The sequence below is a fragment of the Gopherus flavomarginatus genome, chromosome 14, assembly GCF_025201925.1.
Source record: "Gopherus flavomarginatus isolate rGopFla2 chromosome 14, rGopFla2.mat.asm, whole genome shotgun sequence".
Classification (NCBI taxonomy): domain Eukaryota; kingdom Metazoa; phylum Chordata; order Testudines; family Testudinidae; genus Gopherus; species Gopherus flavomarginatus.
The window spans coordinates 7077523-7100451 of NC_066630.1; the positions used below are offsets into that span (position 1 = coordinate 7077523).

Genomic DNA, 22929 nt, shown 5'->3' on the forward strand with positions numbered 1-22929 from the left:
GGACGCGGGTGCATACTGTGGATGGTGGGTACGAGATCGCATGGGGAACGCACTGCCCCTTGTGGCTGTAGGGAGTTTGTATTGTTTGTAGGGCACGGGGCGAGGGGCCGAGTCCCAAGGGGGAGCAGTTTGTGTAGTTGAGGTTGGGGTGCTGAGGCCAGGTCCCTCTCGAAGGGACAGGGTCAGGATCCTGGGAATAAAGCTCAGTGTTGCCTTGTGTGCCCCAGGTCCAGGTGGCACCAAACCCCAGGCCTGTCTGGGGCAGCCTGTCCATGGCCCCCGGGTGCAAATCTTCTGCTGGCTTCCCCGTGCATTCCATGCCCTGAGCGGCTTGGAACTCAGGCCAGGGACAGTGAGGGTACGGGGAAAAGCCACCTGTCTGCATCGGGCTGCACCCCCTGCACTGGAGGCCAAACGCCCGGGGTGACCTGCCTTGCTCTGATCACTCTGGGTGGCCTGGCCATGGGCGGCTGCTTGCCAGGGAGCTGGAGAGGCCGGGCTTATTGGTGGGCTTAACCATGGCCTAGAGTCGGGGCTGGCAGGCAAAGGACCCTGCAGAGGCGGGTAGTGGCATTTTGCAGTACCCTGGGAAGCACAGACTAGGGAGACCTCCTGCTGCCCCACACACTGACTGCTGCTGCTGTGCCCACGGGCAGACTTCTCAGGCCTTTAGCGAGAGCCCTTAGCGGACCCCAGCCAGGCCTTAGACTGTCCCCTCCCTGTGCTGCCCCCTCTTCTCTGCAGTGCCCAGTGCCGTGCCTGCAGACAGAGCTCTGCCGGCATGGTAGGACTTCAGCCGGCTCGTGGGTCTGTGCTGTCGCCCATCACTGGGGGGGACTGTGGCCTGGGAAATGTGCTGCAGCCCATTGGTGCTTCCCTGCCAGCGCCCGTGAACAGGAATGATCAGTCCCCTGATGCTGCTGGACCCGGCTTCCCAGGGAGGCTGGAAGGCTGGAGCAGCCAGGCCGAGCCAGAGCAGAGGGAGGTGCTAGGGCAGAAGGTGAGAGTCTCTCCAAGGAGCTGAGGCAGCCGCAGGGAGGGGGCAGAGAGTGGAGGGAGGGGGTAGCAGTAGGGGGCAGGATGGAAGCCAATGGAGGGTTGTAGGGGAGGTGTCAGAGGCACAGTGCTGCAGGAGGGGCGGTGTTGGCAGGAGGAGGGCATGGGGGGAGCCTCACACACCATGCCTGCTAGAACAGTCCGTGTCGGCACAGTTCTGAGTGCGTAGCCGCCCACACTGGGCACCTGGGCAGGGTCAGGGGAGATCTAGCCACCCCATACCCACTTGTGGGCTCTGCCACAGTCACAGCAACTGGGGGCAGGGGTAGGGGGAGCCTGGCATGCACGCACACTTGCTCTCACCGTCACTGCAGGCCACTTACATGGCCACGATTTTCCTCATCTCATTCTGATAACCCGGAACCACTGCTTTGATTCTCCCTGGCGGTTCCAGCTCCTCCGGTTCTTTGCAGTGCCAGCTGAGCCCTGGCATGGAGTGGCAGCCCGTATTGCCCAGTCACCTGCCCACCAATCTGCAGAGCTGAGCCAGCACCGCGCCCCTGGCCCTGGGTTTTCTAACCGCCTTCGAAGCCGTGGTCTGCGGCCCAGTCTTACTCCTCTCCGCCTTGGCGAGCTCCGTCGTGTTTTTCACCAGGTGACGGCCTGCTCTCCCCGCTGCTTCCGGGGCTAATGTCTTTCCTCAGCATTGTGTCTGGAGGGGGCAGTTTAAACGTTCCGTTCAGATGGAGTGATCCACATGCCATCTCATTTGCTGTCGCCCGAGAGAACGCGTGGCGAGAACGCGGAGGAGAGACGCCGGCCTCCCCCGCATCTCGGCTGCCATGCTTCAGTGGAGTTTTATTTTGCCTAAGGCTCCTCCGTGCCTTCGCTCACCAGCCAAACTGCCCTGCTAATAACGAAGCCGGCGACTGCTGGGTGCCGGCCTGGAGAAATGGATTTCTCTTTCATGGGCTATTTAGCAGGAGCCCGCCAAAGGCGACGCGTGGGTGCTGGCGGGAGGAAGCGCAGGTAGGAATTAGAGGAAGAGTGGAGGGCTGGTGGGGTAGCAGGGAGTGGCAGGGCTTCCTGGCCCCATGCTCCGGATTCTCATTCAGGTTTGGGACCACAGTCTGAGGAAAGCAAAGACCTTTAGCTACCTGCAGCGCGGGTGCCCCCGCTCCCTGTCTTGCCAGCAGGGATCTGCAGCACTCCCCTGCATGCTGGCCTCTGCTGCGGCTGCAATGGGGCATGTGGTGCAGTCTCCTTTCCTTTCACACCCGCCCGCCGGCGTGCCCAGCTTGTTTCGCGCAGGCTAGAGCCCCAGGTCAGGACGTGCCATTCCAGGAGAGGGGCATGCTGGAGGTGCCCAGCCGAATCCCGTTCCTGATCCCCCAAGGCAGAGCTGTCCCGGGCACTCACTCCGTCATTCCAGCGAGGTTTTTCCTTTCGCAGGCACTTGTGGCTGTGCGTTATCCCGCCGTGTGTGCGGGGAGGGGACACTAGAGGCTGCCACCCGGGACAGCTCTTGGATACTCCCAATGCGCCCAGTGAGCCTGGCCTGCGTCTCGCTAGGTCATTTGGCCAGGCAGGGTTGTGCTGGCACAGTGCGGACAAGGGATCACCTCAGCACATCTCGCCCTCATACCCCCAGCAGTGGCACCCACAGAGGCTTTGGCCGCCCTGTGGCACCGCTCGAGGCAGTGTGGATTGCAAGACAAGCGCCTGGAAATCTGACATGTGTTTCCATTGAAAGCCCCTAATCTGTGCAGGAAGCTGCTGTGGCCAGGGGAGCTCAGAGGATTTAAAGGACTTTGTCATTCAAACCCGTGTGACTTAAAGGGAGACCTGGCAACAAGCAAAATGTGATCCTCTAGCTAAAGGGCAGCCGGTGTGGGGTGCGTTAAACAGTGACCACACCCTCGCGCACACAGAGCAGGGCTTGTCCCATCCAGCAGGGAGCAGCAGGACAGACGGACACATGCACGCAGTGCCCGGCTGGCCCCAGGGGGTGTGCTGGACACAGGCTGGGTCCTTTCCTCCATCAGATTCCCTCTCTCCTGCTCTGGGCCATATTTCGCTCTTTTTCTCATGGGCTTTCCCTCTCTCTGCCATTTTCTCATCAACTCTTCCAAGCAAGGTGGGAGCCTCGGGATCGTCAAACTTCTCAGCGCCGGGGGGTTGGAAGTGGTTTCAAACAAGCTGCCCCTGCCAGTAGGAGTCTTCCCGCAGCGCTAATGAACCGGGCTAGCGGGACAGAGCTGTAGCTTGAGGTTTGCCAGTGGCCTCAGTCAGCCCCACCCTCTCTAAATGGACTCCCACCCTCTGAGTGCAGCCAGCTTTGCTCGCAGCGCCAGCCGGCAGGGGTTGGCCTTAGGGAGCGTCTCCGAGCTACAGAGAGCCTAGCCCCAGGGAAACCAGCTTCGGGAGTGCTGCAGGGCCCCGGATCCCAAGGGGGACATCAGGAAGAAAGCAAAGGAAGCTGTTCCTGTGGCCACGAGCTGCTCTGCCCTGCCCCTGGCTGCTTTACTGCAGTTCAGAAAGGTCCCTGCCCCACATTCCTGCACAACCATTGGCTCAGCAGTTTTCTCCAAGCCTGATCATTTTCTTCTTTGAGACCCCCACCCCTCGAGCCTGCACCCCAGCCATCTCCTTCTCCTCGTTACAGAGCTTGGCCCCTGCTGGGTTAGCTCCTGCTCCTGTGGGAGTGGCTGTGCTGTGGGCCAGGATCACCACTACCCACTAGAGCTCTGTGACTCTTCCCGGCACAGTCTCTTCAGCTGTCCCATCTGCTACTGCCATTAGCACGGGGGTGGTGCCACAGGAGTGCCTGTGCACAGGGCAGCTGAACCAGAGAAGCCAGATCCCTGGCCTGCCTCCCTTTCTCCACCCGCTAATCTGGAATGAGCGTGGCCAGGTTATGGAGCTAGAGCATCAATCCTATTAGTGTAGCGCTGGTCGCTGCCCTTCCCTTTGCGCCAGACGCCTCTGGGCCACGTGCTGCCAGGGCCAGCCCTAGTCTGGAGAGGAGACGGGCATGGGCAGAGCCCAAGGGCTGGCCCATTGCACCGCACAGAAATCCTGGCTCCTTGGGAGCATGTTCAGGGCTCCTCTGCCTTGGCCAGGCCCGTGTAAAGAGCAACGCGCCAGTGCTCAGCAGCGTGTGGATGGCGTGTGTCAATCGCCAGGCCCCCTCCTTCGGCAGCACAGTGTCTCCCTGCCGCCCATTTGGCAGCCCATCTGTTTTATTGGGGGGGGAGGTTCAGTAATTGCGCATCATTTGCGCTGCCAGCAGAATTTCTCACGGGGAAGGGAGTGAAAAATGCAGACAAGCTTCAATCTGGCTGCTCGGGGCTGTGTCTTGCGACGGGGGAAGGGAGGGAGCTGTGGGCTGCTGGTGACAGAGGAGATCTCTGTGCCCGGCCGTTTGTCTCTGCTTGCTGCACCGTAACATTTTCCACTGGCCGGCTAGTGCCAAGAGGCAAATCTCCCGAGGACGCTGCCACGAACACAGAGCGAGAGGGGACCCGGGGGCAGGGGGTGGGGGCAGAATTACATCAAGCGGCCGATTGGCCTCTGAAATGTGGAGGATCACCATGGCAGAGGATTCGTTAATAATTACGGTGGAAATTGCCCAGCCTTCTAGAAGAGAACATTAATTCTACCTGGCGTAATGGGCTCTGGTCTGTGGGTCAGCAACCCCCACATCCCCCCCCACCCGCACACAAGGCAGAGAATCAATTTGTAAAATGCTGTATATTCTGCCGCCCCATTTTCCTCCTCTGTCTCATTCTCCTCAGCCATGTCTCGCTGCTTAGCCATCAAAAGCAACATTAGTAGGTTCTGACATTGATTTCCTGATGCTTAAATTTTTCTCTCGCACGCCAGTCATCCTCACCAATGCAGTCATTTTCCTTTGCAGCGATATACAAAGATCTGCTCCAGCAAATTTGGTTCATAATAAAAAGCCACACATTTTCTCTGTTGATTTAGATTTAACTACTGTATAATTTGATTGCAGAATCTTTCCCCGTCTTCAGATTTCCCCGCCTGCCTGGGTTTGTGAGATGGATCATCTCCTAGATGTATAATATATGAGATTATCTAGCTCGGGAGGCTTTGGCGGGGAGAGGAAGGGGATTGTGTAGAACAGGAATGTGGCATTAGGAAAAGCTACGGGTAAAAAGAGCCCTGAGCATCAGTGGGCCTTTGACAAGTGGAGGCAAATTGGTGTGTTTCCCTGCTATAATGCTAGAGGCTGCGCTAGGTTGGTGCACTGATCTCTCATCTCTGGAGAGCTAGGTTCAGATGTCGGTTAGATCACTGGAGAAATGAATTTGAGTGGCTCAGGCCATGTCTACATCTAAAGTTTTGCAGCGCTGGTTGTTACAGCTGTATTAGTACAGCTGTATAGGGCCAGCGCTGCAGAGTGGCCACACTTACAGCAACCAGCGCTGCAAGTGGTGTTAGATGTGGCCACACTGCAGCGCTGTTGGGCGGCTTCAAGGGGGGTTCCGGGAACGCGAGAGCAAACCGGGAAAGGAGACCAGCTTCGCCGCGGTTTGCTCTCGCGTTCCGCGAACCCCCCTGCAAACCGCAGGGAAGGAGACCTGCTTGCTCGGCGGTTCGGGGAACGCGAGAGCAAACCGGGAAAGGAGACCCGCTTCGCCGCGGTTTGCTCTCTCGTTCCCGGAGCCACCCAGCAAATCGCAGGGAAGGAGACCTGCTTGCTCGGGGCTCCGGGAACGAGAGAGCAAACCGGGAAAGGAGACCCGCTTCGCCGCGGTTTGCTCTCTCGTTCCCGGAGCCCACCCAGCAAACCGCAGGGAAGGAGACCTGCTTGCTCGGGGTTCCGGGAACGAGAGAGCAAACCGGGAAAGGAGACCCGCTTCGCCGCGGTTTGCTCTCTCGTTCCCGGAGCCACCCAGCAAACCGCAGGGAAGGAGACCTGCTTGCTCGGGGCTCCGGGAACGAGAGAGCAAACCGGGAAAGGAGACCCGCTTCGCCGCGGTTTGCTCTCTCGTTCCCGGAGCCACCCAGCAAACCGCAGGGAAGGAGACCTGCTTGCTCGGGGCTCCGGGAACGAGAGAGCAAACCGGGAAAGGAGACCCGCTTCGCCGCGGTTTGCTCTCGCGTTCCGCGAACCCCCCTGCAAACCGCAGGGAAGGAGACCTGCTTGCTCGGCGGTTCGGGGAACGCGAGAGCAAACCGGGAAAGGAGACCCGCTTCGCCGCGGTTTGCTCTCTCGTTCCCGGAGCCACCCAGCAAACCGCAGGGAAGGAGACCTGCTTGCTCGGGCTCCGGGAACGAGAGAGCAAACCGGGAAAGGAGACCCGCTTCGCCGCGGTTTGCTCTCTCGTTCCCGGAGCCACCCAGCAAACCGCAGGGAAGGAGACCTGCTTGCTCGGGGCTCCGGGAACGAGAGAGCAAACCGGGAAAGGAGACCCGCTTCGCCGCGGTTTGCTCTCTCGTTCCCGGAGCCACCCAGCAAACCGCAGGGAAGGAGACCTGCTTGCTCGGGGCTCCGGGAACGAGAGAGCAAACCGGGAAAGGAGATCCCTAACAAGAGTGGCGGAAGATCCCTAAAAGTGTAGGGGGTGGACACCAGGACCCGAACTGTGGCCCCGCCTCCTGTGCCGCCCCTTGTCCCTGAGGTCCTACCCCCACGCCACCCATTCCTCCGAGGGTCCACCCTCACATCGCCCCTTCTCCCAGAGCCCCCCACCCTTGCACCGGCTCTTCCCCCGAGGCCCTGCACCTCTTCCACCCAAGACCCCGCCCCCAGCTCGCTCGTTTCCATTCCTCCCCCGTCACTTGGCCTTATGGTTGGTTGGTAAAAAGTGTGAGGGCCATGGCCGCCGCCTCCTCTCCCAACCCCAGTTCCGGCATCCCTGGCCCCTAACAGGTGTTTATTCACATCATGAAGCCGCCTCCTGATTCTGAGCCGGGGTCGTTTTCTTCTCAGGGAAAAGCTTGGGAGCTGCAGGGCAGGGCTGAGGTGCATTGGAAGAGCGCGGGAGGCTACCTTGCAGGTCTCTTGCACTCCAGCCACACAGCTCTACCGAGTACTATTCGCTTTCATGAGCATCAAATTCACCCACCCAGTTTCCCGGGAAGCTGCCCCCCAGTCACAGTACAAAGAGCTCTGTATGCCAGGTCTAGCAACCCCCTCCTCCCCAGCTCAGCTGGAAAAGCTGCCAGAGCCTTTGGAGTAGGATTTTGTCTCTCCTAGTCAATGGCTCGGCTCAAGCTGAAACACGACTTTAAGGGGAAAACAAGAGCTAACCAGGGGCGCCGTGCCCAGTGGGGATTAAAGCGACATGGTTTCTCTTGCAATTTCTTTCTCTCTCATCTCAAAGGAAGAGGCCAGGCAGGCTCAGAAGCTGTGGGAAAGGCTTGTGTGTGTGAGCAGCCACGCCGGGAGCCAGCCGCATCCAGAAACAGGGAGCTGCTTAACACAGTTATTGATATCAAATGGATGTTAATTGAGTTCCGGGAGCTTGGAGATTCAGCGCAGAGTTCAAAGTCATTTCCCCCCCGCCCTTGTTGCTGCTGTGTGAATCTGTTAAAAAGATATTAACCTCCAGGAAGGAAGGGCCTGTCGTGTGAACTGGAGGGCCATGTCAGAGCAGCCAGGGCTCTTAGCTCTCGGTGTTTGTCCATGACAGACAGCTACACTGATCTAGCGGGTCGGACGTTGGCCTGCAACTCAGGAGCCCTGGGTTCTGGTGAACTGCCAGGTCACCTGGGCAAGCCATTTCCCTCTGTTTGCCCTCCCTCTGTTTGCTTAGATTGTAAGGTGGATGGGCAGTGTTTGGGCAGCACCTGGCGCAGCGGGGGCCGGGTCTCAGCTGGAACCTCTGGGTGTTACTGTAACACAGATGATCAACATCATATCTGAGCCCCAGGGCCTGGGCTGTGCAGAGCCGCCCCCATGATGCTGCTGTTCTCCAGGATAGAGACTGCCAGGTCCATCCTCGCTGCGTTGCTGGCTCAGCCAGATTGCTCTGTTCTACAAAAGTAAAGCCGTCCAGGGATCCAGGCTCAGGGAGGCTGGGTACAGAGGAGGGTTCCTGGGGACTCACCAAATGGGACTGGCTGAAGACAGGGCCTGGTTCCGATCTCAGTCTCTCTGCTGTGAACCCAGAGGGGCTGCGCTGGCCGCTGGGGGCTTGTGCTGCTTTTACAGGGCGTCGCTGTGGCCAGAATCTGGCCCAGTGTGCTCATCGAGCCAGGCTGGTTTCCAGCCTCGCCCAGCCCCAGTGAAATGCTGCTGGGTTCCTGCAGGGGCCTGCTTGCCCATCGCTGTTTCTGCCATTTTTTAGGGCCTGATCCTGCCAGGTGTTGAGCACCCGCACCCCCCCCGGAACCCACGGCTGCTTGCTGAAGAAGCATGGCGTGTGTTGCGAATTGGCAGGAGCAGGCCACGTCAATCTAGTCCTGGGGAAGGATTTCAAGGGAAGGACTATTTTTGAATGGGGAGGCTGCAGGGCATATCCTCAAGAGCATGCACTGCCGTGTGTCTGAGCTGGAAGGAATGGCCCGTGGAGTAACTCCGGCTGGTTAGGTGTGGGGTACGGTAGTGTCATCCCAGTGTACCCCATAAGGCTTTGCCTGCGCAGCCCCCTCATGCTCCCCGGGCTCTAACTCGCTATGGCTTCCCACGGGGCAGGGCGAGCCGACCCCCACATCAGCCCAGCGATCCCTCGCCTTTAGACTGCAGGTTCCCAAGGACCCCTGCAGCGTCTCCATCCTTGCGAGGATCATGGGGCACAAGGATGCAGCCGGCGCGGCACACAAAGGGGCCCCCAAAGCACCATGGTCCTCATGCATGGCCATGCCGGGCAAACATCAGTACGAGGTGGAGAGGCCCAGCCTGAGCAAAGCCTAGAGAACTTTGCCTTTCCAGGAGAGCTGGGTCAGCGCTGCTGGGTTCTGAGCCTGTCAGATGTCAGACCTGCTGCATTAGGAGCTGTCCCAGTGGGCTTTGGCTCAGACCCAGACCCCCGAAGCCATTCCTTCACTGCAGAGCTAGCCCCAGGTGTTACCCCTCTGCACACACAGCCCTCTCGGCTGGGATTGGGGGTTTGGCTAGAGCCCAGGTGCTGCTTTCACTCAGGCTGGTAACCCACCCGCTTTGCAGAGAGGACACTGGCTAACTCACTCTCGAGTGCCGATAGCCCTCTGGTGTCTTCCCCCGGGTGCCCAGCCAGTGAGATGAGTTCTCCCCCAGCTCGCTGGCAAAGGATCATTGAACGGCTCAACTCACTGCTGTGCTGGGAACGGGGCGACGCGCCCCCAGAAGCCCTAGCGATACGTGCAGGTGAGTGCAGCACCAGTGAGGACGCCGTAACTTGGGTGGGGCTTTGCAGGGGGGCTGCTCACACTCAGGCTAGGCTAACCCAGCGCTCAGACCGGGGTGCCAATCAGACCTCTCGTGGTATATTCTACACATAGTTCAACCGAAGCATGGAGAAGTTAAAGACTTGTCCAAGGTGACACCGGGGACTGACGACTGAGCTGGGCATGAATCCAGGCATCCTGATTCCCAGGACCTTGCACTATGCGCCGGACAGGACTAAGAAGCTGGAAAAAGAGTGTGTCTTCAGTGCGCCACATCGTTTGCCAGCAGATAGTGACTAGTTTTGCCTTTAATGCGAATACCTCCCAGCTGTGGACGGCTTTGCAAGAGGGGAGGGAAGAGACACTGGATGGCCTGTGTTATGGTATAAACCCCCACTCTGAACCTTAGCGTCCAAAAGATGGGGTACCAGCATGAATTCCTCTAAGCTCAATTACCAGCTTAGTACTTATAGTGCTGCCACCAACCAGGAATTCCAGCGCCTGGTACACTCTGGTCCCCCCAAAACCTTGCCCGGGGACCCCCAAGACCCAAACCCTCTGGATCTTAACACAAGGAAAGTAAACCCTTTCCCTCACCGTTGCCTCTCCCAGGCTTCCCCTCCCTGGGTTACCCTGGAAGATCACTGTGATTCAAACTCCTTGAATCTCAAAACAGAGAGGAGAATTCACCTTCCCCCCTCCTTCTCTCTCCCCCTCCCAGACCCTCACTGAGAGAGAAAGTAATCCTAACACAGAGAGAAATTAGCCTCTCTCTCCCCCTTCCCTCCTTTCTCCCCACCAATTCCCTGGTGAATCCAGACCCCGTCCCCTGGGATCTCACCAGAATAAAAAAACAATCAGGTTCTTAAACAAGAAAAGCTTTTAATTAAAGAAAGAAAAAAACAGTAAAAATTATCTTTGTAAATTTAAGATGGAATAGGTACAGGGTCTTTCAGCTATAGACACTGGGAATACCCTCCCAGCCTAAGTATACAAGTAAAAATTAAAATCCTTCCAGCCAAATGCACATTTGAACTCCTTCCAACCAAATACACATTTGAATTCCTTCCAACCAAATACACATTTGCAAATAAAGAAAACAAACATAAGCCTAACTCGCCTTATCACCTAGTACTCACTATTTTGAATCTATAAGAACCTGTATCAGGGAGATTGGAGAGAAACCTGGTTGCACGTCTGGTCACTCTCAGAACCCAGAGAGAACAACCAAACACTAACAGCACACACAAAAACTTCCCTCCTTCAAGATTTGAAAGTATCCTGTCCCTTGATTGATCCTCTGGTCAGGTGACAGCGAGGCTCACTGATCTTGTTAACCCTTTACAGGCAAAAGAGACATGAAGTACTCCTGTTCTATTAACTCTTAACTATCCATTTATGACAGCCTGTGAGGTTGCTTTTCTGGATGAGTCATTCATAACTCGGACCTTTGCAGTGTCTGGGATGCAGGGTCCACGATGCCTTTCGTGGCTGGACAGAAATCTGCATCTTTTCTTGCCCAATCAAGGAGTAAATTTATTCCGAAAGGGAGGCGCAGCGAAGAGGGAGGAAGGAGGCACAAAGAAATCCCCAAAGCTCCTCAGCCGACTGTGGGCTTCACTGGTTCAGATCTCTGGTTTTTTCTTCTTCTGCAGGGTCTCAGCTGTTAATTACATTTGCCTGTCAGCCTCGCCTGCTAATCTGCTATCACTGAGCAGAAAGCAGGAGGTCAGACAACAAAGGTGACACCGTCACACTGTGCCTCTTGTCATCTCCAATCCAGATTAGTTTCATTGACTAACTCCTGGCTGAATAGCACCAGTTAATTATAACGATCACAAACCCTCCCGTTTAAAGCCACACAGCGAGAATTAAGGTTCTGAAGTAAGACTTTAGCTTCATTAATTGCCCGGCTCATTGTGGCGGTATTGATTGTTAATGCTAGCGCGTGGTGAGTAATGGCTTCCCAGCTCAGAGGGGATTAGGTGCTAATTGTTGTTGGCCTTGCGCTGACAAGATAGACCTCAGAGGGTGTCAAATCTGTATCGGCCACCTCCTTTGTCGTAGGCAGCCTTTCTCTCCCTGACTCTCCCCAAAGAGACTCAGGAATAATTAATAGGGCTTGGTAGCTAATAACGCCTCTCTGCACACCGCCATTGAGTAGGATTCCTCCGCCCCTCGCCCCTTCGTTTCCCCCATCCCCGAGCCTGGCCGGATAGCCCCGTGGAACAGCTCTTCTCCACTTCCCAGGCTCCTCCCTGCTGCTCGGCACCAAGCTCCGTGCTCTCTCGGTGGCTCTGAGAGCGTTGCTGGGCTCTGCGTTGCTGCTGTAACCGGAGCATGGGGAGAAATAGCGTTCGAGAGCCCACAGGTGAATTAGGGGAACATCTTATTTTAGAGCTTTATCCTGCCGCCTGTCACCGTGACATCTGGGCACCTTCCACAAAAAACAGCAGTGCTACTGACGTCACGGAGTCTGCCAGGCCCAGATCCACGCCAGACTCCCACTCAACTCACGGCATGGCGTGTCCTTTGTCCTGCCAAGCAGGCACAAGGTCTGCAGGCTGCAGTTCTGAGTTACAAGCCCTGGGATTCAATCCAGCTCTGTGCCAGCCTCATAGCTGAGAGGCGCCTCGTTCAGCTGGGACGCCATTAGCGACGTGCTGGGGGAGTCGGACCGAATTGCTGAGCCTTCAGCCCAAGCCGATCAGGACACCGGATGGCTGAGAGCAGCCTCAGTTCTCTTCCCACCGGGGGAGCAGCCATCTCGCTAAGCCCACTCTCAGCATTGGTGCTAATTATCAAACTGACGTAAATGGATGCAGCGCCATTAACTTTGTTGGCCTTTTGCCCACTTCCCTCTGCAGAGAATTTGGCCCTTTGTTGACTGGCTGAGCAGAGGAGCCAAGGATTGAACGGGCACCGGAAGTGGTCCCCCCGCAGATCAGTGCTGAAGCACATTGGCAGAGCGACATGGGGTCATTGCAGCTCACGCTGCTCCTGCTTCTGTCTCCTCGGCCATACAGCAACATCTTTCAGGAGCACAAAATTCACACATCCCAGAGCTTGGCCTGTCCTTGCGCATTTTTACATGCTAGCAATTTGCAGTGAAGCACATGATGAGCTCTGTGTGCCCTAGTTAGCATCCCATTTGTATTTCCGTCCCAGCCTCTCCTTTCTATACGCGTTGCTCTCGGTACTTTAATTCCATTTCGGAGGTTTTATTTTTCCCTTGCAAATATCACCGGCATCCCCAGGGTGGGTGTAATTTAAAATACAGATGTATTATGCAAATAATGCCAGAGCCTTGCCCAAGGGTTACAAAGAGTGACTCAATTTATCCCAACGCCTGCGTCTGCAAGCGCCTGCGCTCACTCAAGAGTAACTTTTGCAGCCTCGCCTGAAAGTGTTGGCTAATTTTTCTTGAAAGAAAGCGGTCACCCTCTCGGGTCACTGTGTCCCCGCTTGTGTGCCGCGACAGGCATCCTTGGCAGCGGGTGCTGGCGCCATGCAAGTGGCACTCTTTGTGCATGCTCGGCATCCCTGATCCTCCTTTCCCATCTCCAGTGCCAGAGATGAATGTCCATGCTGCTCAGAGTCAGCCAAGCTGAGAGCTGGAAAAATTCTCATGTCAGCTCAAAGCTGGAATATCAGGACTTTGCATTAAACATCTGTAGTGGCCCCAGCTTTGCCTGCATGGAGGATGGCGTACTGTAGGCTGGGTGCCCCTGGAAAGGACACACGTCCTTGTACAGCGTATCATCAGCCACAGGGAGTTACTGAGTTAAATAGTATAGAAGGTTTTAAAAGGGACTGGAACATTTTCTGAGCAGCGATAAAGCTTGTAGTTCTGTGTGATAGTCTAATCTCCATGCTTCAGGGTGTGGGGTGATCACTGCGGGGGTCAGGAAGGAATGTGTTTCCTCGTTTACCTAGTATGGCACTGCTAGCTGGGTTTGTTGTGAGGGGGTTTGTCCTCCTCTAATGCCACAGTCGTAGTCCCCTGCTAGAGGGTCAATAGGGGAACTGAGAGGCTGACCGGGAGAGCCAAATCTTAAATGACTAACTGTGACGAACTGGGAATGTTCTTAATGTTTTCTCTGAATACTGTGTTGGTGCCTCAGTGTCCCCTAGGCAATTCTTAAGTATCTTGCAGAGCAAGGGCCAGTGCACCTAAATGCCTGACTCTCTGTCTCCTAGCAGCTGATGGCCTGGGCTTCTCCCCTGCAAAGGTGCCAGCTGAAGGTGTCGGAGACAAAGGGATCAGGTGACCTCCTGGCCCGGGAAAGGAGCTGAGCAGAGAGGAGGGGCTGGGAGGGGTTGTTAGTCTGGAGCTGGCTGGGGTTGAGGAGTGATGTGCAGACGTGGGAGGTCTGGTTCACTGCCCCCCAGAATGGACCCGGCCGAGGGGTCCGGTTCGCTGTATCTACAAGCTCTGTTTTAGACCCTGTTCCTGTCATCGAATAAACTTCTGTTTTATTGGCTGGCTGAGAGTCACGTCTGACTGCAAAGTGGGGGTGCAGGACCCTGTGGCTTCCCCAGGACCCCGCTGGGGCGGGCTCGCTGTGGGAAGCGCACGGAGGGGCAGAGGATGCTGAATGCTCCAAGGAGAGACCCAGGAGGTGAAGACGTGTGAGCTTCTTGCCCTGAACAAGTCTGCTCCAAGGGAGAGGAGGCTCCCCAAAGTCCTGACTGGCTTGGTGGGGAGCAGTTCCAGAGCATCGCCCGGTGACTCCGTGACACACAGGACGTGATCTGCTAGCCCAGTCTGTGTTCTCTGACCCGGCTAATGGTGCCTCCAAATTCACAGCCTGGCGATCCGTAGCCAGGGCTGTTGTCAATGAGGTTAATGGGTGATGTTCTGCTATGTAGAGTTTGTTAAAGGTTTCCCTTCTGATCCCCTCTCTCGGTTTCTTTAAAGGGTCTTCGATAAGCAGCGAGTCTTCCCCCGTCTCCTCGCCAGCCACCAACCACAGCTCTCCTGCCAGCACACCTAAGCGAGGACCCATGGGCCCCATCATTGTTCCTCCTGGGGGGCACAATGTGCCTAGCACACCCCCCGTGGTGACCATTGCCCCAACGAAAACGGTGAACGGGGTCTGGAGAAGCGAAGGCAGACAGGTAACATTTCTGTGTGTGTGTGTGTGTGTGTGTGTGTACATGCACACTTTATTTTATGAAGGATAGACACTCTCCTGCTTCAGGGCCTAAACTGGCTTCTAACTTTTGGGGTCAGGAGGGAATTCTCCCTGCAGTGTGGTTTATCCCATCAGTGCAGGGATCTTACACCTTCCTCCGAAGCAACTGGCCCTGCGGGATGCCAGAGTCGATGGGCCAGAGATCTGACCTGGTGTGGCAGTTCCTTATCCAGCGCCACAAGAATGTGTTGACTCTCCGCAGGGGTGTGTGCTGTGTATGCAAGCTCAGAGGACAAAGCCACATGTGTGCACAGTGCTGTTTGCTTTGTGTGTGTATCTGATACCGGGCACAGAAGGAGACTGGTGGGAACTTTGCTCTCAAGCCAAATGTTTTTGGTTCCAGTGCCAAGAGTGATAAAAGGTGGTGGGAGCGGGGCAGCCTTTGTCTCTAATCTCCATGCAGCCTGCAGCAAATATACACCCGCTGAGCAGGCCCTCGCCCTGTGGCTCCCAGCACCCCAATCCGACTTGGTTTGTCCCAGGGTTCCCTTCCTGTCTCTCCCCCCCAGCCCCATGCCCATGCTGCAATCTGGGTAGGAAGCACTTGCTAATTAAGCAGCAAAGAATCCTGTGGCACCTTATAGACTAACAGACGTTTTGTAGCATGAGCTTTCGTGGGTGAATACCCACTTCTTCAGATGCGTGTGGTGGAAATATCCAGGGGCAGGTATATATATGCTAGCAAGCAAGCTAGAGATAACGAGGTCAGTTCAATCAGGGAGGATGAGGCCCTGTTCTAGTAGTTGAGGTGTGAAAACCAAGAGAGGAGAAACTGGTTCTGTAGTTGGCAAGAACCAGTTGGCAAGCCAACTACAGAACCAGTTTCTCCTCTCTTGGTTTTCACACCTCAACTACTAGAACAGGGCCTCATCCTCCCTGATTGAACTGACCTCGTTATCTCTAGCTTGCTTGCTAGCATATATATACCTGCCCCTGGATATTTCCACCACACGCATCTGAAGAAGTGGGTATTCACCCACGAAAGCTCATGCTACAAAACGTTTGTTAGTCTATAAGGTGCCACAGGATTCTTTGCTGCTTTTACAGATCCAGACTAACACGGCTACCCCTCTGATACTTGCTAATTAAGAATCATTGTTAGCGGTTCTTCTCGCCTGTATTTTACAGTGGGTTCCCGGAGGGATTACACCACTTGGAAATACTAATTAAAACACAAAGACGAGAGGGGAAGGAAAGCTAAACTCTTGGTGCTTCAAGGGACGCAGGCTCTAATCCCAGCACTTTGGGAGGGGCAGGGTGCTCGCAGCGCCGCTCTCTCAGCCTTCCCCCTCCTGGCTGCTAACTTGGCTGCCTCGTAAGAAGTGACCTTTTTAAAATATAGGTTAACCAGGTCTGGTTTATTGTCTCGCATAGCTGCGTCCCTGCCTGGCGCCTGGAGACGAGGAGGTCATTGCCGCGTGCACAATAGGCTTTAATGAACTAGAATGGGAAAGGAGAGAAGAGGCCATTCCCGCTCCTTCTGATCCACCCCTGCCCTTTGCACAACTCGCTGGAGGGAACGGCTGTGCGCAAATCCCTTAGGGCCGCGGCCCTGCAAGCCAGTCTGCGCGGGGCAGCCCATGGGTGGAGCCGTGCTGGGCCCAGAGGTCCACACAGATCAATGTGACGCTTGGACCCTTACTGATTGCATGCCTCAGTTTCCATAGCTGTAACATGGTGGTAACTGGGACCCCCAGGGGACTGGCAGAGGGGTGGTAGTTAGTGGCTGCAAAGCGTGAGCTGGAAGCTGCTGTGTCACCCTCTCAGCGCCCCAGACAGGCAGGGCAGGGCAAGTCCCCATTGTCCATACGGAGGGCCAGAGAGGCTGAGTGACTTGCCCCAGATCGCTCAGGCAATTGGTGATGGAGCTGGGACTGGCGCCCTACTTATTGTGCCACCCTTCCTCTCCGCTGGGAGAGAGGAGTGATAGCGATACGTAGCAGCCCTCAACGCGCTTTACAAGGGAAGGCAAGTATACTCAAGCTCATTTCGCAGATGAGGAAACTGAGGCTCAGATAAGTGATTTTCTCCAGGGTCATGCAATGAGTCAGAAATTGATGCCACCCCCCACCATCTGCCATGATCCCTCCTCTGGCCCCTGCTGCGGGGCAACCGACTGAAGGGAGACGTTTTCAGACTGAGCCACAGGGGACATGTTCTTCACATGGCAATGGGATCCTGGGGGAGCAGATGAAGATCCTGTTGCAGATAGCCAGGACCCATCCCCCATGCTGTGACCTGTTCCTGAGATCACCTCGGACTCTGTCCCCCAAGAATACTGCCTCGCCTTGGCACCGTGTCCCTTCACCTCCCCAGCTCCTTGGATCTTGTCTCGCTGCCCCAATCCTGAGTCTCTCCTCTCTGCAAGGCCCTCTGGCTTTGGGAGGGATATTCCTGTCTACACCTACATCCCACTGGGATCAGTGATCCACACCCTGTGTTGAGAGCCGTGGGTGTGTCTGGTGCTCTCCCATTTCCACCACGCCCCGTTGCTTCCCAGCGAGCTGCACAGCCGTGCTGGGTGAGAGCACTGGGGGCTGGCATTGCTCTCCCTGCTGAGTCCCATTCCCTGGGGGTCAGTGCGCTGCGCTGATCCATCGGCCCCTGCTCTAAGCTGGGGGGAAGTGACAGCGTAGCCCAGGAACAGCAGCGCTCAGGAACCTGCCTTCTCCATTCTAGAGGCTCAGAGTGGGTAGGGGCCTCCCGAGGGGGAGAGGACACAGTCTCTAGAGGGAGAGCCAACATCTCCGTGCCCTCGGGTGGCGGTGGAGGGGGGCATGAAGATGCTGACTCTCCCTCTAGAGACTGTGTCCTCTCCCCCTTGGGAGGCCCACACCTCGGAAGGCCTCTGCTTCCCCCATTCTCTGCGCATCACCCCAAACGGAATAGGGGAGAGGCCGAGCCATGCCTGGACCCCTCCCTGCACCGACTCAGAGCTCGTCCAGCCTGTTGGATTCCCTTGTGCCATCCCCAGTACCCTATTGTCCATGTCCTCGCAGCTGAGTGAGTACTAACGCCTCCTCACAGCTGCTTGCCAAGCATCCAGTGCCCCCCGAGACAGGGCTGGGACAGATCTGCTCCAGCGATTCATCGCCGCAGCGCTCAACGAACCACTAACGCTGCCGGGGAGGGAGCCGGGACTGGATTAACAGATGATATATGGCCCTTCAGTTCCTGCACAAGGACTAAATTGAGGGTTTAAGCCTCTCTTTGGGCGCGGGGGAGACAGAGGGAAATAACTTCCTAAAGTTAGAGGGGTGAGTTCCTCGCATCAGCAATGCAGAAATCAAAGTGGGGAGCTGAGCAGCCGATCCATCAGCAGCCACTTCTCCAGGGTTACCGAGATTTCACCGGTAATGGGCAGCCTTTGAAAGGCACGATTAAATGAAGAATAGTCTATTTTAAACCTAATAGGGCATGTCCTGCAATCTCACTGGCGGAGATCACTCGCTAATCGCCAGGGAATGACTGATTTCTTTCCCCCCGTCTCTCCTCCTCTCCTCCCCTTTCATCGTCACAGCTGCCACTCCGAGACAGTAATTCAAAAACAGGCCACCCAGTGCCACTCTGAGCCCTGGGAAGCTGCCATGGGTGTGCCACGGCCCTGGTGAGGAGGCACTGCCGCTGCACCCTGGTGGCAGTGCTGTGCTTGGGGGTGTGTCGCCAATCCAGCTGGGGAATGAGGAAGGGCCGCCCTGTTTGCCCCACGGCAAGATATCTCTGACTCTGTGACCCAGGGACATTCTCATTTGCCTTCGCTTTCCTCTCTCTGCCCCACACTAGGCTCAGGCCCTGGTTACTCCTCTCATCCATCCGTCCAACCCAGCATCTGTCAGCCCGTTCTGGACAGGGCATCACCTCCCATCAACCTCAAATCTACCCAGGACCCTGCTCCCTTTCTGCCATATAGGAAGGACAGGGATATTAGAACACCCTGATACCTGTATGTGTCTCCTTTGGGGGTCCCAACCTCAAGGTTGAGAACTCTGTCTATCTATCTATCTATCTATCTATCTATCTAATTCCTAAAACAGCTGGCACCCCAGATCCTATCCCCTGGGGCACCCACTGTTTCCCCTTGCTCTCTGCCTGGCTGAGCCCCTGTTCGTTTCTGAATGGATTATTGGTAAGGGTAGGCCGGGTGTACAATCTGTGTCCTTCCTCTCGGGTCAGTACTGCCCGGTGACACGGAGAGGGGAGTGACAGGTTTTTTCCAACAGGCACGATAGACTGGGCGGGAGTTTTCCCTTCTCCCTCCCTCTCTGGCCCTGCCCTCCTGTCACCGATCCACACCTTAGCCCCCTTTTTCAGACTCCCCCATGCGCTGACCGGGTTTAGATCTAAGGAGATGGTGACCTTAGTCCTGTATTAGGAACGAAAATCATCATTGCATTATAAATGGATGAGCCAGGGCGCCTGCTGCCTGGGAGGGGTGTGCCAATGGTGGCCTCTCCACAGGGCTCGCTTTCCTCGGCCCCTCCATGCAATGCCTGACTAACCTGTTTGTTTTATGGCCGTTATCAAAGGCCTGTTGGATTTATACTTGCTGTGCTGTTTCAAGCTCCATAGGCGTCTGTATCCTCCCTGGATGATTAATGGTGCCGGAGAACAAAGCTGCCTGTAAATCTAAAGGCAGGTGAAATGTGGGCCTGCTGCTAGCTCTCCTCCCTCCCACTCGTTCGCCTGCCTTATCTCAACCCCGGGCTTGATGGGAAGGGAGCTACACACAGACACGCACACCCCGTTGTGGGCCCCCTTCCTGCTCATCCAGATCTGGGCCTTTCTCAGAGAGGCCCAGAGTTGCAGGGGTGTCATCAGTGGCGTTGCACCGAGGTCACCCTTTGGCCCATGTTCATCTCCCCGATGCCCTTGCCCCCTGCCTGCGAAAGGCTAGGACGGCCGTTCCATATGGCCCGTCCTCTCCAGCCCCGCGGCGTATGTGTTTTGTTCCAGTCGAGTCGCCCTGACCCCTCCCGTCCAGTCATATCATTATCCCAGGAACGCACCTTCTGGAGAAGGTCAGAGGTGGCCCATTGGGCACGAAAGAGGCCGAACGCGGGGGTCCGGGTGCCTACAAGGCGCAGAGTGAACAGATGTTCCTGCTCATTAAAAATTCCCATCAACGGGTCCCTTCTCTTTCAATTAATTATGGCCGATGTGTTTTCTGAAGAGATTATGAAGTCTTGAGGAACCATCAGCTGCTCGTGGAGTGTGTGCTGTGGTGGTGTTTAGTAAATACACTTGACTGATGAAGGCAGTTCCCCCGATGGTGCAGCACAGCCTGGCCCAGTGCTGTTTAAATCTTATCTGCTGTGTGTTCCAAGATGTCACTATCTGGGGATATGAAGATGGATGGGCCTCCATACGAAGGGCAGACTATGCAAAACAATGCTCCCTCTGTCTCCCTGGGAGATAAATTCCAGACAGGAGGAACGGCTGGCTCCTGTATCAAACTGCCTTCTTCTGCAGGATGATGTGCGGCTGGAGTGAGTGAGGGCAGGAGAAGCTTAGAGAGCGTCTGAGTACCTCCAGCATACAGCTGGATGCATGGATTGCCGCCATGTTGCACAGCACTAAGCCCATGGGAATGGTTGGGGAGCTGGTACCCATGTAGCACTCAGCTCCATTCCCCAAAAGCTGAGAGCAGCCTGCAGGAGGTGCTCTGCACCTTGCAGGATCTGTGGCATTGGCTGGAATTGTCCTCGCTAGCACCCTCCACTCCCCCCACAGCCAGTCCATAGCCCTCCCTCTCACAGGCTGTTCACTCTGTTCCCCAAGGCGGTTTTTCTTTTCCCCTCCACAACTGTTGCCGTCCGTTTTTTCTCATCACGGTTTAGGAAATGAGTAGCCCACATCTGCCTCCAAAACAGATTTGCTGGAGCTCTGAAAGCCCCCGACTACTGTCCATCTGGCTGCCAGTCCTTGGTACCTGCTCCCTGCAGTGCACGAAGGCTGTGCTTTGGAGCCGAAGGCCCTGAGCAAAGGGGTTTGCATGGAGTCTTCTTGGCATCCTGTGTAAGCACTGGGGGAGAGCCATGTTTGGAGAGGGGGAAATCTGCAGCACAACAAAGGGCTGACTGAGCAGGACTCCCCAAAACGGCAGGGTTGTTTAAGTGAAGCAGGACAAGGGAGAGGAACACAGTGATGGCCACAGGGCCACCAAAGTAGCAGTCCAGTACCAACATTGGGTGCTGCTGTGACCGCATCCCATGGTCCCAAAGATGGCAGGGCAACCCCACTTGATGGTGTAAAAAAAAATTCTAGTCCAGCTGAGAATCTCGTTACCCAATAATACATGTGGGCTACAGTCATTGCATTGTCCTTGGTAGCCTATTGGGCTATAAACTGAGAGGTTTGTATTAGAAAATTGTCCACAGCTGCAGTAAGCCATTGGTCTCCCTGCACAGTCCTCACCCTGTCCACCAGTGAGAAATCCTTAGAGCAGCTGGAGGGAAAGAGGTAGGTGGGGACTCCCAGGGCCGCCGGGGGGTGGGGGTGGGGGTGGGGCAAGTGGGGCAATTTGCCCCGGGCCCCGCAGGAGCCCCCACGAAAGTTTTTTGGGGGCCCTGGAGCAGGGTCCTTCACTTGCTCCAGAGGCCCCAGAAAAATCTCACGGGGCCCGGGCCCCCGGAGCAGAAGAAGCTCCAGGTCGTCGTTGGCAATTCGGCGATGGGGGTCCTTCTGCTTCGGGACCTGCCGCTGAAATGCCCCGAAGACCCGCAGCAGGAGGTCCTTCCGGCACTTCGGCGGCAGGTCCCGGGGTGGAAGGACCCCCCGCCACTGAAGACCCAAGGCCCCCTGAATCCTCTGGCCGACCCTGTGCAGGGGAAGAAGTCATACATAGCAAGGTCAGGAGGGCAGTTTGTGATCATCTAGTCTGACCCCCTGTACAGCACAGGTGAGAGACCCACCCCTAAATCATTCCTAGAGCAGAGCTTTTAGAAGAAACATCCCATCTCGATTTTAAAATTGCCGGTGCTGGGGAACCCACCATGGCCCTTGGGAAACTGGTTAATTACCCTCACTGTTAAAAATGTACACCTTGTTTTCAAAAGCAGACTGGTGTCTAGTCCTGGACAGGAAGGGGTTAACAGGATGAGTTACTTAACAGAGTGCTCTGAAGAGGCTGAGCACCAGGCTGAGTTTGTCTTGTGATCGGTGACTGGGGAAAGGGGAAAGGACTCTCCGCAAGGCAAGGAGAGCGTTAGGGCTTTATGGCGGTGTTAACTGTTTCCTTTCCAGAGCAGGGCAGTTGTCTGAGCCCCCAGTGAAAGGGATGGTGGGGATGGTGGTTGGCCTGTGCTTCTTTATGAAGTGGCTCCAGAAATGCTCAGAAGACCCAACACCGGGAGGAGCCTGAGAGACGCTTGAACTCTAATTTTGACGACTTTTGACATCTCTGAACTGCTTTTCCGCCCCAGCACACATCCAGGCTACTGCTGAGCGTCGGCTCCCGCAGAGCCATTAGAAGGGTTTTATCCCTTTCAAGGTCCGGGGAGAGCTGGAGAGCGCTGCTTGGCTCCCCGCCAGGGGCAAAACACGTTAAACGGGCCTGAGCAACATGCGGGCTCGGCAAAAATAACATTGCTGACATTTAATATTGCATGTTCTCGGCTGGGAGCCGCGCTGGGTCAGCGCTCGGTGGCCAGGAGCCAGCGTTGGAGCGTGGCAGCCCCTCAGGGAGGGGAAACGCTTCACAGAATGGGATTTCCTTCCAAATCCAAACAAGGAGTAGCCCATCAAACACAGAAAAGCCTGTTAGGTGGTTAATATTTGATCACCCAATGGTGCGTTATAGGGTGCATGGGCTTCCTGCATTGTCCGCCCTGCCGGCAGGAAGCTTGTTAAGAGGACAGGTTCCGTCCTTTGGCCTGGGGGCCCAGTGTGTGCAGTAGTTAGGGCAATAGATTGACAATTCCCAACTCTGCTGCTTGGGCAGGTCCCTCTTTGTGCCTCGCTTTCTCCTTCCACGCGTCGGCAGTTTGGAGCGTGGGCTCGTCACAGCAGGGTTTGGTAGCCGCTAGGAGCCCAGTCGCTTCAGTGTGCTAGGTGCTGTACAAACACAACAGAAAGACGCTCCCTGCCCCAAGGGGGTTAGGATGTTTCGTGCAGTGTCCAGCACAGCAGAGCTGCTGCTTATTGGGATGATTTCAGTGACAGCAGCTTTTCCCCTTCATTTCGGTTTAAACATTCCCCCACCAGCTTTACCGCCGATCTAGGTACTATTTGGCAGCTTCCAAATGCATTGGCTGTATTCTCTCTCCCTTCTCTCTCTTCTTCCTGCTTCCCTTCCCTCTGCCTAGGTCCTTTCCTTCGCTCTTCTGAGAGCCAGCCTGGGCTGCGGCCACTAGAGGCTAGCATGGCTGTGGCCCTGGGAGCAGCTCTGACAGTGCCT

The 22929-nt window shown here is 56.0% G+C and overlaps 1 protein-coding gene across 15 annotated transcripts in view; it reads left to right on the forward strand.

Annotated features, from left to right (window-relative positions):
• GSE1 (Gse1 coiled-coil protein) overlaps positions 1-22929 on the forward strand; it is a 349718-nt gene that overhangs the window by 300338 nt on the left and 26451 nt on the right. For all 15 annotated transcript variants that reach the window (XM_050923207.1, XM_050923205.1, XM_050923206.1 and 12 more), the window contains one exon: positions 14258-14457. In XM_050923207.1, the coding sequence (XP_050779164.1) occupies positions 14258-14457 (200 nt within the window). The remainder of the gene's footprint in view (positions 1-14257; positions 14458-22929) is intronic.